This window comes from Stegastes partitus, unplaced genomic scaffold (assembly GCF_000690725.1).
Source record: "Stegastes partitus isolate 25-593 unplaced genomic scaffold, Stegastes_partitus-1.0.2 Scaffold380, whole genome shotgun sequence".
Lineage (NCBI taxonomy): Eukaryota > Metazoa > Chordata > Actinopteri > Pomacentridae > Stegastes > Stegastes partitus.
This window is the reverse complement of record NW_007578111.1, coordinates 420,288-434,726: the sequence shown is the minus strand read 5'-3', so window position 1 is coordinate 434,726 and position 14,439 is coordinate 420,288. Positions and strand designations below refer to the sequence as shown.

Below are 14,439 nucleotides of genomic sequence, written 5' to 3'. Positions count from 1 at the left end.
TAGCACGAACATGTAATGATGGACCTCGTATTGATTTAGAATATTTTCCTAAGCACCAAGGCCTGGAAGTCAGACCCGTATTTATCCGTCCCAGAAAACGCTTGTGGACCCGTGAAACCCCCTCAGAAGTGCCTCTCTCCCCGAGCTCACCCAGTAGCTGCCCACTACGAAACATGTGTTGCACCAGACATCTCGGTGTAAGTATTCATTAGTTGTTTTAGCCTCCAGTCATTTTCCACTTGTTTCCCAAAGCTGGATCACATTATGCCACAGAGAATTCCCGTGCCAGAAATGCAGAGACCCGCTTTGATGAAAGATTACTGCACCTATTTTGTGTTATTGCTGTTTTTCCCCCCCTTGCCAGTGTCTTGGAGGGAGTTCAAACATTCACAAGTATCGGGGAATGCAGAAGATGACAAATGACTTGGATTGAAGTGTGTGTGTGTCTGTGCATGTGTGTGACCGTGTGGTGTTAGCGGTGCACTTTGTGTAGGTTACATCCCTGTTTATTTATCGTCTGCACATACAGAGCGATTAAAAGCTAATCAAGCAGGAGAATACAGTGCTACTGTATGTGGTGCTGTTTCATACCAGAAACCAAATTAGCCCTCATAGTGTGTATGCAATGTTTAGTTTGTAATCGGAAATAGTAGTAAATTACATAAAGACTCCCTGTAAACACTTAAGAAAGACATCGAAATATTTACATTTAAATTAATTCGGAACATGTTGAGCTTCGTCTAAACATTTATCCTCAGGACACTTTTGTGAGTCTGGCCTCGGGGGTGCACCAGTCACACCATATTTAGCAGTTACTTATGTGGGCAGAGAACATGTAATAGACGGTGCTGCTCACGGTGCGGAGATGATCGTGAAACAACACTCCATATGTTGCTATCGGCCCTGACTGTCATGGTGGAATGCGCCGCAGCATTCCTCGGTATTAATCATTCGTCGCGGTGATCATTAAGTACAATATATTATAGCTTTAAGGAAATTCTTTTCCTGCACACCGGATTCCTAAAGTTCAGATCGCTTTTGTCGGTTTCACTCCTTCAAATCTGCAGCCACAGCACCAACCTAGACGGGAGTGAAGGCCTCGCATGCCTTCTCTCATCCAACCGTCTTCCGCCATTCTCCCAATTTTTCATGCCTGTCTCCAGATAGATGTTCTAAAAGGCAGGATAAGAGAACATGAGGCCCGGAAGCCTGTGGTGTTAATGTTCTCCCCGCAGTCTTTTGATCTGGCATCAAGGCAGCTGTCATTGATTAGTGTGTTTGCAGATGATTACTGAGGGAAGTGGGTGGTCAGGCGCAGGTCATATCTCTCTTTCCTCCCGCACACACGTTCAGATCCTCTTCCAAGGCCGTCCACGAACCCGTAGGCAGCGGTGATGCAGACCTACATGACAAAGCTGTTTCATAATTTTATTTTTTTTGGCCAGTATTATAAGCAGGTGCTTCAGCAGATATCTACCTCCCGCAATCGGGGGGAATGTTGCAGCTTCCACAGTAATGGGGCGATCTTAGGAAATGATGTCAGCATCTACAGGCCATACCAGGGAAGCTGCCTCCCTCCCATTTTGTTGTGGTCGGTCTTGTATGTTTCCCGTTTGTTTGGGAACTAATCATTAGTGCAATGGTTGCCACATGGAATATCTGGCTAGGCATTAATGGTTGCCTTTTGTCCCTTCCTACCTCAGAGAGCCAGATAAGAACAGACTCACCATGACCCGAACGTTCACCAGGGTTTCTCAGCACTTAGATTTACCATTTTCCTGCAGCTCTCTAAATCTTTGTTGTTGTGCAAAGGAAGAACTACCACCATGTTGCAGAGGGGAGAATTTATTTTCACATAATAGCATTCCTATAAAAAGTAAATAATGCAAAGCTTTTCTTGTGTTCCCCTCCAGTTAAATATTTCACAAAATAAATAAATCATTAAAATTCAGTCAAAACACAGTGGTTACGTATCAAACAGTTGTTTAAAATGTGTTGTATTCTCTATCGTTTAATGCTGTCATGATAAACTGACCGACCCTCCTCCTTTTACGCGTCTCACCGGAGAATATGGATTATAAATAACATCTCGAGATACTTCTGCATCCTCTACAGTTCGTTAGCTAGGCCAGAATCTTCCGTGTTGTCCACATCACACACATACTCCAGCTGCAAACTGTTTGGCACAGAAAAAAAAGGACAAACATTGCGTTCTGTGCCACTGAAAACACAGATACGACCTGCTCCCAACAAACACAAATGCATGATCTCACTTAAAGTCAGGAGTAGAGACCATTCGTTTGTATGACAGTGTTAGTTCCTTTTTTCCAAACGAGAGATTTCTCAATCAAAGTCTTTTGTTTTACAGCTCGTCGGCATTGAAAACCTCTCTGTCTGTCCAGTGCTGCGTATTCTCCCTCTGTCAGGTGAGCTCTCCGGGTCACACCATGATCGGAAGGAAGTGCGTCGTCGTGTTCTTCCGGCGGGTTTTCTTCCCTCTCATCGGCTTCCCGTGCACGTTTATGCCCACGAACATCTGCCGGTTCTTGTTCCTCCACTTGGCCGACGCGTACGTGTTGTAGCCGTTCTCCTGGATCCGCTCCTTCAGGGTGCAGTCGTCGCCAAACTCTCTCTGGAAAAACAGCACGTATCATGTTTCAGTGTTTTAACCCCGACGTGTGAGGTTAAGGCAAAAACACAGATCATTTTCTTGTGCGAATCCACTGTGGTCGTGCATGGTACCATTTACTACTCCTCAATCTACGCTGCATGCTTTGCTCTGTGTGTGCAAGTGAAGGGACTGGAGTGCACTTTGAAAATTGCATAGCTCTGCTAGAGGTTCCCATGTGTGCGCTGGCCTGGTTGTGATTCGGGCAGCTAGAGAAGTAAAGATAAGGCTTCTTTTTGATAAGGACCGAAGAATCTAACACTATCTCTCGCTCTCTGGAGCATCCAGATTGACCCGTGACTCGGATACTAACCGCTCCGTACAGCTCTCCCTTCCTGCTGATAGCCAGATAGTAGTTGCTGTTCAGCCCTTTGATGGCCACCACTCCCACGTCCACTGATGTGATTTCCAGAATACCTAGGATTCAGCAAAAAGAAGGTTACATCAGTATGCGTCAACATTTAGAAAAAGCATAAAAGCCCCCTTCTGCCATCGCTGAATGTTTCCCGACTGCTTGTTGCTGTAAACAAGACTACAGAGGAACCTGCCAGACTGGGAGAACTTTTACAGACGTCAGTGTAATGGTGAGAAACATTGCATTTGCATGTGGGAATGTGTGGGAATTCTGAGTAAGGCTGCAATTATTCTGGAGCACATTTATCATTTCTGTGATATTATAAAGTTGCTTTACGGCCTACACCTGTGTAACAGATTCCAGCTGCGCAGGTCATTTAGTTTAAAATTAATAGGTGGATTCCACGGAGATTCTCAGGTTGTTTATGTTCTGTTTGGTATTTAGGGTTTCCAAGTCCCTATACAAATAATTCAGGTTTCTCATAGGCTATTAGCAGGGTTAATTTATACCTCAGTTAACAAGGGCATGTTTTTGCTGCAGACAGCTGTGGTTATTTGTGTGGTCTCAGTATCAGAGGTCGGAGAGATATAACTTCCTAATGTGTCCTTTGACCACAGAACCCACTTGTCTCGTCTTATGCCGGTGTGTGTGTGTGTGTGTGTGTGTGTGTGTGCATGAACCCCACTGGTTCCCATGGCATGTTTGATTTCATGCCGCCCTCCCTGACTTCCTTTCCCCTCTTCCTGTGAGCTGTCGTTATTGTATCCCAATAAGCACACATATGTGAATGCACACACACACACACACACACACACACACACACACACTTCAGCGTGGGGGCGTGAACTCCAGAGTCGACGACATGCTTTGATCAGATCGGCGGCCCCTCCTCTGTCTGATGACTGTTTGTGTGGCACCCTGCTCTACTGTCAGACCCACTCTCCAGTAGCTGGGGGGCCTCTGGGGTTGCCAGCCCGGTACATGAGTGGACAGCGGAGGATGCAGGTGTGCCCCCAAAGAACAATCCCGCTCTTAAATATACAGCAGCTTCTCTCCTCGTCCGTGAGGTCTTGACTGTATCAGTTTCTAGTTCAAACAGTGGCACCTCGGGGCAGTGAGGTCTGAGGCTGCAAGGCGGTGGTGGGGACTGTGACACAACGGCCATTGAAGATCTGAGAGGAGATGGTTTCTGTATGGGATCGGATGTCGGGTATGGAGTGAGGATGTAAGACAATCTATGGCAGTCTCTGGCTGCTCTGTAAACATGGGAGGGATGAAAGGAAGGAGAACAGAGGAGGACAGAGGAGCCATGACAGTGAGACTGGGGGTGGAGTGAGGATTAGAAAGGCTGTAATGATCACTGATCAAAGTCAGCCACCGGAGGCAGGGGCGAGACAGGTTGTATATACACACATGCACATGCACATGCACTAATGCACTCTCTCTCACACACAGACACACACACACACACACACACAGTAAATGTTGCAGCAGGTGAATGTGCACTTGCACAGAACTTGCAGACTTAAACTAAATCTCCACTCACTGCTCTCTGCTGACTGGCTCAGTGCTCAGCTTGACCCACATAACAGAAAACATGCTCTTCGTTTGACTCTCTCCAGATTACAACATAAATGTCTCAGTGATTGTTTTGCACATTTTACACATCCAATATGCAAAATGTAGCCCAGCGTGTGCCAGCCAGCTTCAGCTGTTGAAGTGGGGAGACAGCAGTTTTGCTTTTGCATGCTGCTTGCTTTTTCCTAATGTGTGGCTTATTTGATACGCTCTGCTTGGAGTTACAACAGTAAATGGTGCGTTGGTTGTGGAATCGAGGCACATGATGCCAGTGAGAATTAAAGGCGGTTTTTCCACAGTGGGATGCCAAAAAGCATGTGCTTTGCAGCTTATTGTGTTATTCTTTCTCACTCTTGCTTTGGCACATTTTTAAATAGATGTTCTGGTCTGCACAAAAAAAACATCTGGACAGATAAGTCGGAATTTCAATTTCAATTGTTGCCATTCCCGTGCAGAAAAATGGTGTGGAGTGAGGCGTAAATCAGGATATATGGTAATAACACTTGATAAGGACCACACTGAGTGTATTTACATAGAAGGGAGATCCAGCTTTTTCCCCACCTCTGAGAAAAGCTATACATCTCCCTCCTCAGACCTCCATAAGAGCACCATCTGTTTTTTGCCATGCAAAAGGCCACTGCTTTGATTAAAGGAGATGAATGTGCACTAACATACACACTTACACACACACACACACACACACACACACACACATCCACAGCCATATACACTTCTTTAGCTACATGAGTCTTGCACACACATGACCTGGCCCCTGCAGCACAGAAACAACTGGTGTGTTCCTACACACACACCACACACACACACACACACACACACACACACACACACACACACACAGTCTTGACAGGCTCACACTCTCACACCATCACAGACATGGATAATTAGCCTCTTTACTCTTTTACCGCCAAGTCTTTGCCCAAGTCTTAATCAGCAATATTTCAGTAGTCACTCAGAGCTGTGAGCTGTCTATAAATTTAAGAGAACTCAGCTGTGAATCATAGATATTTTAATTACGTACTTAGGTATGCAGATAGCTACTTAGCTGACTTTAACATAATCTGCCTCCCTTCTCTCTCTGTAACCTCAGCACAGGCTCACAGCGGGTTGGAAAGCCATGTGGGACAGTTTTGCACTGGCATCCCCATAAATCTGTGGGAGGCTGGATACTGGCTCTTTAACAGACAGTGAGCCGGGTCCTTGCAGGGCCACAGGCAGCACCCAAAACCAAAGCCTGCACACCCCACAACCCGCTCCTAGACAGGTCTGATGAACGTACAAATTCCTAAATCATAAAACTTAAATGCAGTGTGTCTTGTCTGGTTGTAGGAAAGGCTGTCCGTCCTCCACTCAGTGTAAAAAACAAAACAAAACACACAAAAAAAGTGATATTTTGTCACTTCAAGGGAGCATCAAGGGTCTACAAAGGACGTCAGTCCGGGGATCATGTCTAGCCCCAGGGGCCAGAGCAAAGACTGAAGCTGCTGTTGTGTAGTATCCTTTACCTTGTGAACCTGATATGAGGGCACATAATCCACACACAGTGTCCCCAGACCCCCTTAGGACACAGCTTTTTGATGGCACCACCATTGATACTGAAGATGCACAGCTTTGATGTGGCCACAATGATGTTCAGCCATGTCATTCATGAACTTGTACCTGTGGAGGATCTCCCTTTCACCTCCCTCCCTCGTGCTAATTCATCCTGACTTTTTTGCAAAAGGCAACACGCTCCTTAAAAATGTGAATTTGTGAGCCAGTAAAAAAAAAAAAAGACAGACAGACAGACAGAGGGGTAAATTATCCGTCAAATATACATAAACTTTACGGCGGTTTCACACTGCCGCTGCTATGATAAACCGAGTCAGACTTTCTCGCACAATTTCGGTTTTACAGCTTAAAAGAAACTCCCAACAAAGACAGCAGTAAAGGCATCGCTGTGTAATATGGTCAGGAAATAAAGCTGCTTCTGTCATGACCTTGTCAAAACAAACATCTCCCCTGACATTCTGCCTCCCCGTGCCATTTCCCCTTAAGTCACTTTGATTGAATGTGTGGTTTAGCTGTCCCAAGAGGAACATTAAAGGTTCCATATATATACCCTCACTACTGGGATCAGGAACAAGGAGAAAGAGGGAGAAAAGAAACATGTGACAATGAGGGAGATGTGTATATATATATATGTGTGTGTGTGTGTGTGTGTCAGTAATAAGCGAGCACATGTGTCGTCTTTGGCTACTATATGATCACACACCCACTGGAGCATGTGAGTGCCTGCTGGCTGATAGGCACACACACGTAGCTCAGTGGGAACGCTGGGAGACTAATGAGAATGCTATTTTACTGACTGATATACTGAAACATACAACATGTAATCACTCTAAAGACACGTTTCTCTGAGCGAGCACGTCAAACTGCTTTAAACAAATGTCTCATCTGGGACTGAGGGTGTGTAATTTGCTTGATGCCGGCTGGCAAGGAGGGCAATCTGAGTGGGAGAGTGAGCAACAGACCCGGAGAAAGAGAGTCGAGAAAGCCATCAATGAGGCTGACATTCATATCCTCCTCCTTCCTCCCCCTCCACCCCTCCGCCGCCGCCTCCCAGTCCCTGTTCTTCTGTGGCCGTTATCAGCGCTGTCTACCCTGGGCTGTGAAGACGGCCTGATAATGGCGGGGTTATCTGCTCCTGCTCCTTTTTAAACCATCTGAGAGCTACCATCATTGTGCCGAGTGTTTGGACAGGAGAGATATCTGTGGGACGTCTGGTTTAAAACAAAAAAAGGGGACTCAAATTGGTGAATGCTTCTCCCAAATTACCAACCAGCTGCTGAGCAGGCTGGTGGTCCCTGGAAATGGAAGAAGAAATATGGCTTTTACTGATGTTTCTGCCAAGTTGTATATCCGTACATCCACTTTATGTACGTGTGTGTGTGCTGGTGCAGAGTTAATGTTCCAAAACCTGATTTCCTGAAGTGGGAAAACCGTAAACATTTAGGAGGGTTTTTGTGCCAGAATTGAGCAATCAGCAGGTGCTTTTTGTTATGTGTAATGCCAGAACAGAGCAGAAGGTTTGGTTGGAGAGATTAAAAGCCCTGATTTTATGCCGGTGGTGTAAAATGTTAAAGTTTTTTCCACCCAAATTAGCACTGGGCAGGATTACTTTAGTTTTGCAGCCACTACAGAGTACCAGACCTCTGATATGATCTGACTTACCCATTTTATTTTATTTTATTGCAGTAATGTGCTCAGTGAGTTACTTACTTAAGGGGTCATCCTTGCTCTTGGTTCCATTCACATTTCCATTCCTATCAATCCTCAGGAAAAACTTCTGGAACGAGAACAGCTTCCTCCTCCGTATGTCCCCTTGTAGGTGGGTGTAGCTGCGCACATGCCTCCCCTGCGCTCCCCCGGTCCGACCCACGGGGCCTCCGGTGGCCCTGGGTCCAGAGATCGGTTCGGTCTCGGAAATGTTCTGCGGCACCCTGAGTGTTCGCGGGCTGGCGAGCCTCAGTCGGTCTCTGCGGAGCTGGTGGCAGGCAGCCTCGGGTAAAGACAGGGAGAAAACCACCAGGGTGACCAGCACAGGGAAAGACAGGGAGGTGAGCAGCGCTGAGGACCTCAGCCTGGAGCTGGCCCCAGAGCCTAAACGAGACCCTAACCCAGGCCTGGAGCAGGACGAGGCAGAGGCAGCCTTACTCCCTCCAGCAGCCCATCTGGTCATGGTAGTGTGCTGTGAGGAGGACTAGAGGCAGCCTCAGAGCCTGGGACATGCTGCTGGGGTCGAGGATAGACTGGGAGGGCAGGGAGGGGAGCCCTCCACAGTCCAGACTGGGTGAGATGGTCCCTCTGCAGAGTCCAGATTATTCAGTATGTGAGTGAAATTCTTAAATCTCCCTCTTGACGGATGTTATTATCTGTTCAACGAGTCTCTTTGAGCTGATATTCCACTGAGGTCCCTTTTCCACCGTTGAAGGGCTTTTAGGCTGATTGTCAGAAAGTGTGCAGTCCAAGTCGGTTTTGGAAAAATAAATCAGTCTGAATGAACAAAGATTACATAAACAAAACACACACAAAACACCGACTGCTGCGTGTGCATTCCAGTAACAAACCTCTGTTTTTCCCCACTAGCCTTGTGTTTTCTAATTCTTTCTAAATTGTTTGTGAAATTTTAACTATTAGTCTTGGCTGCTCCAGTGGTGGCCCTTGTATTTCCAGGCAGTTGCTCAATTTCATTAAAAAAAAAAAGAAGAAGAAGAAGAAAGAGAAAAAAAAAAATCCCAAAAAATAGACAGTTTCTTGATATCCAAGAATAAAGTTTGCAGAAATAAAAAAAACTCTTTAGTTCCAGTGAAATAAAACAGGACGCATCGCTCCGTCTACCTGCTCAAAAGCTGCTAGAATCCACGTGTGCAGGAAGGCGTTTTCAGGTTTTACTCTGAGGAGGAAAAACAGGATTCAAGACTTAAATAGGAACGTTGGTCAATCCAGGCGCATGTCAGATAATCCATCTGTCCTCTTCTATTGCCCTGCTCCTCTCGCTCTCTCCTCATCTCTCCCTCCCTCCCTCCCTCTCTCTCTCTCTCTCTCTCTCTCTCTCCCTCTCTCTCTCTCTCTCTCTCTCTCTCTCTCTCTACCCCTGAATGACTCCACCTTCATGCAGCATGGAGGTAACGGTCTGGGGAGGTCTTTCTGTCTCGGGATTGAGTCAGACTTGTTCGCCTCCTTTTCCTTGATTTGAGAATTCCTCACCTGAAGAGTGATTCCAGAAGACGCCCGTGTGTTGCTGTGGGACTCTGTTAGTTATTTGATCCCTCCCTCCTTTACTCGACTCCCACCCTACCGCCACCCCCCCAAACCTCCAACATATGGGAGCGAGTACTGCTCTGCATGTGTGTTTTCTGAGCGAGTGTGTGCCTATATACAAGCAAATCTAACTTATGAGAGCGGGTGATAAGAGGGCTTATCTGTGCAGATGCTGCGGGGCAGGAAGCAGCAGTCTGGTCGTATTGATTCAGTCCCTGCAGCTACAGATTCTTCTGGTGATTGCTTTATTGCTTAATCAGAGAGCGGCTGTGTTTTTAGGTTGCAAAAATAAAGTTGTGTTTTCCACCCAGTAAGTCTTATACATGTGCCTGTATAGTTGTGTCTGCTGCAGGAGACAAATATTACGCATTGAAATGAACTCACTTGTTACTCATTAAGATGTGATGAACCCGACAAGTGGCCTTCCTGATCTATCTCTGCAGATAGAAATCATATTGAGTTACTATTGCCGGTTCATGCCGCCTTATCGCTGCCATCTCGCGAAGGCCTCTCTTTTTTCCCCTCAAGGCACTTTATCGTCGTGCGTTATCTCTCCTGCAGTGCTGTAATGCAATGAAGCTCTCCAGTTTCACTCACCAGACCTCTGCCTTCCTCTGTGACTCAGGTGTCTGAGTGGCCGTCAGCCAGTCAGACTCTCTTACAAACCATGCATCATGCTCGAGGCGAAGCAGGCACAGGATGGACAAAGTCAGAGCGGACTAGGCAGCAATGTTCAATATGCGAATGTGGAAAGTGTTAGGGATGGTTTTCATGAAGAGCACTGACAAGGCAGCCCCGCGTTGTTTCTTACGGATCTTATTCATTGTTCTTATTAAATCATCATTAATCACACACAAGGAGGAGATGAAAGGTTGCATTTATGAGCTGCAACTTAATACCAGCAAGAACTTTTGATGCTCATTAAGAGGATAACAGTGATCCATGACCGTATAGCGACATTTTTAACAATCCAGCGTCAGAAACAAAGCTCGCCGCTGGCAGTCCTATCTACTCCCCCTGATCCTCGGGGCTTTAATGTCGGCATCTGCCCGGTTCCGAGCTGTTCTTTCCCGTAAGTCCCAGTTTTTAGAGCCGGCTTTAATGTCTGTCAACGATCTGCGGCCAGAGCAGCAGTCTGGTCTTAACTCTGCTCTTGCCGTGGCTTTATCTGGGGGATACAAACAGAACAATCTTATCAGCACTTCCTTTGTGGTGTCCTTTCCCGCTGTGATAACCTGAATCAGTGCAGAGGACAAGGAGCTGGGAGGAGCATCATTTATATTGATTAACGGTGCGGCAATAACAGATTTATTTACAACGTTGAAATGACCTCGACCTCACCGAGACGACATTGGACCTGTGCACTGTGAATTATTCTGTCAAAGTTTTAATGCACGTATATTTTACTATTTTCACAGTTTAGTTAAATTTGTTCTTTTACTTTCTTATTTACCGTCTACTCGTCTGCAAGCTCTGCTGTCCAAATAAACACTGAATCAGACAAAACTGTGCAGGTTTTTAGTCATTTGTCTTGTACAGTTTTGTCATTTCCCATGAAAGTCTTTTTTTAAACACTTGCTTCAACTAAGCAGATTTAAAAATTGTATTTATTCTTTCTAAATGCCTTTTTGCTGATACAGGCTTGGGTAAAATACCTCGTAGGACGTTTTGCATTCCACATTTTTCAGCGGCTTTTTGCTGACTGGGCAGCAACATACCAACGCAAAGTTCTGAGCTGGATACCGTGTAAAATTAATTCACATTGGAGGCGTGTGCTAAAATGTTTTAGATAAGAGACAGAACAATCCATAAACTTTGCAGATACACCCTCAGGTAATATAAGTGTTCTTTCCACTAAGACCGTAATGTAATGTCGGTGCCTCAGAGGGATGTATGCTTGAAATGATGCTGACGGACTCACAAGATTTGCAGGATTTCTTTAGAGGCCAAGGAGCAAATTCTTTGCAAACGTAATCATGCCTTTGTTTTTTCTCCTAAACTCAATATAAGTGAGATTTGCAGGGTCTGCAGATGGACTCATCTCCCTCATTGCTCTACAGCTTCAGCATTTAGTGTATCTTTATAGATCTATCTCCCCGAATTGCATTTCAAAGTTCAGGACAAGAGACAATAGAAGAGACAAATGTGCTTCTGATCCCTCCCTACAGGCTGCGGCTTCAGCTGTGTTCTCACACTGTTCTCAAAAACAAAAACATAATTACAATAAAGGCAACGAAAAGTCAAACGCCGGAAATTTATACGCATCAGTGGAGATTTGACTTTACGCAGCTCCGGTTGCCAAGAAGAAAAACGGAGCAAGGTGACACACATGGAAAATTTTCTCTTCATGTCTTTTGGCGTGTAATTAAGTGAGTTTCACAAAAAGTAGATTTCAGTTTTTTTCACCCGGAAAACTAGTAAAACTATCAGGTGTTGTTTTTGTTGCGTTTATGTTACTTGGCTGTTGTTCTTAAGTCCTTAATTATATGATGTATTTTTTTGTTTAACACACTCTAAAATGGGACACAAACAAACAGTACATCTGTGGTGACCTGTGTGTGCCCTTGAAACTGCAAAAACCTGTCAGAGGATTACTTTTATAGATGGTTGTAGAAGAATCAGGTCGTGTCAGGGATGTGATGTGAAGGTAAATTTGGTTCCGGTAAAGGTTTGGGTGAAGCGCTGTCATGTACCGTTGGCATTAAACCGTCTATACGAGCCTGTTATTTTTTTATTACTTAAACGAGTTGATGCATTCTCAATAAAAATCAATGTTTGACCATTTCTGTGTTGCATTTTGTGTGTAAATGTGGTTTCAAAAGCAAAATAAAGATCACATGTACTTACTGTAGAACAAAATGCCACAATTAATAAGATGTTTCTGTTCTAATAACTTATAATATTTAACAATCCTTCACATAACCAGCTTGGATTTCCACTGACAAAAAGTCTTTGGCTGGAATTAGTTCCTCTTCCTGTAAAGTTTTTATTTATTTTTTTTTAAACTAACTGCAGCTTTAACATGCATCATTTCTTGCGTGACTTTCTGATAAAGATCTGCTGGTAAACATCTGCGCGGCCTTTTAACGAACTGGGAATCACTCAGTACATGAACCAGACAGTTAAACGTCTCATTGTTTCTGAAACTTTGCATTTTTCCATTAAAGACGGCATCTTGCACGCACAAATCTCAAATCGGAAGCTTTTGTTTACGTGTGACGTGCCACCTTAATCCATATTCCACCGTCTGAACTTAGACACTGGCCGCTGTTCCTGGCTTTATTGAAACCCGTTTGTGGCGGCAGGTGTATCCAACGCCGTGCGATCCGCTGCTTTATATCCTCCGTGTACTGTCTCACATTAGCGGGTCGAACTGTGGAAACTCACCTTATTCATGTCATGTGTCTCTGATTTTGCTCGGCCTCATTGTGAGCATAGTGGCCCCCCCTCCCTTCTTTCAGCACACTATCATTAAGCAGATGTTTCACAGAGAAAAGCACCTCACTCCCAGTCACTTAAGCTCAAATCCATATGTGGTCTATGAGGGAATCAAACGCACAACTCACAAACAACCAAACTGACCTATGGGAACCATGTGTGTGTCTCTGTCTGCGTTCCCCAGGGCCCGATCTGTGTGTGCTGGGTCAGAGGAGGCCGAGGCTTTAATAAAGGAACAGGCCTGGTACAGGGATGCCAGTCTGACTGCCTGGGGACATGCAACCTGATGGGGTCCAGATGAGAGCCACCAGACTGGACTTCTTTCCCCCCAAAAAGCAGCCAGTCGGTGCACGGATTACCTTCCACCGCCTCCGTCTCCGGGCTTACGCTGGGATTTGAGGGGGTAAGCGGCCAGATTAAAGGAAGATTCTGCTGTAATGGCAACTTTAAAGCTTTTCATAGATCACAGGGATCGAACGCGTTACCTCACGCTCAGCGGAGATGTGTTTGCGAACGCTCGGCTCATGCCGGAGGCCTCGTTTTTCTGTTGGTCATCAAACGTAAATATTTAATGTGTTCCTGGCCGTTGTATTGGGGGGGTGTCTGGTAACCTACAAGATGAGGTTGCTGTTTCCTGCTTTACGGTGATCAATAGATGTTTGTCATGTTATCTTTCCCGTCCTGACCAGGCGCTTACATCATCCCTCTGTGCCGAGTGTCGGTTTCAGCAGGGCAGAGGAATTTACTTACAGGTCAGACACTGGATCAACCGAACCGCTCTGAACGGGCCTCCGTCTTTCTCAGGGCAACATGAGGTGACGATGCAATATATTTTACAACTGCTATACACATGAATTTAATGCTAGACTGTCGTGTTTTACTGTAATATCTCCGGATGCATGAGACGGAGCAGAAATACACGCATACATTTGATTAAACATTTTGCATCGTCAGGAATTTAATTTGCTGGATTGCTTGTTTTATGATTTCTCAAATGGTTTTCCAGGAAATTAAATGCATCATTAGATAATTATAATGTAAAACAACAGTGGGATTGATGGCTGTATTACTTTTTTCACCAAGCCCTCGTAATAACCATCTGATACTCTGATTCAAATGATGCATGATAATCAAATCAACCCAGATAGGATAATATATATAATAAATAGCTTGTTTGTCCACAAATGAGAGAAATGAGCTCATTACTCCCTCTCTGCTTCCAAAAGTCCAGAATAATCGACATGTTCTCAGAGCCCACAGAGCCCAAATTGTCCAACAACAATTAGGTGGTTTGATGTTTTTGAAGTTGAAAATGGAAATGATCCTGAATCTGAGTTTTTTTTTTTTTGTCAGAAACAACAAAACAGACTCAAACAAAACCCGAATGACATACTTGTTTTGAAAACCCAACAGACAAATTCCATATGCTGGCCTTTTAGTCGGGCATGTCCCCGTATGGTGTCGCTGACGTTTTGGAGGCAACATGTGTTTGCTACCGTTGGCATAGCGCAGAGAAGGTCTGGAAAATCTACAAATAATGAAGTAAGCATTTCACTCTTGAATCCAAAACCACAAGTGT

At 45.1% G+C, this 14,439-nt stretch overlaps 1 protein-coding gene across 1 annotated transcript; it reads right to left on the bottom strand.

Moving 5' to 3' along the window:
* Positions 1–1,848: 1,848 nt before the first annotated feature.
* fgf10b (fibroblast growth factor 10b) lies at positions 1,849–8,340 on the bottom strand. The gene is made up of 3 exons (XM_008284940.1): positions 7,881–8,340; positions 2,982–3,085; positions 1,849–2,632 (listed from the first exon to the last, which is right to left on the bottom strand). The coding sequence occupies exons 1-3, from the start codon at positions 8,338–8,340 to the stop codon at positions 2,441–2,443; spliced, it is 756 nt and encodes a 251-aa protein (XP_008283162.1). The 3' UTR covers positions 1,849–2,440.
* Positions 8,341–14,439: the final 6,099 nt, after the last annotated feature.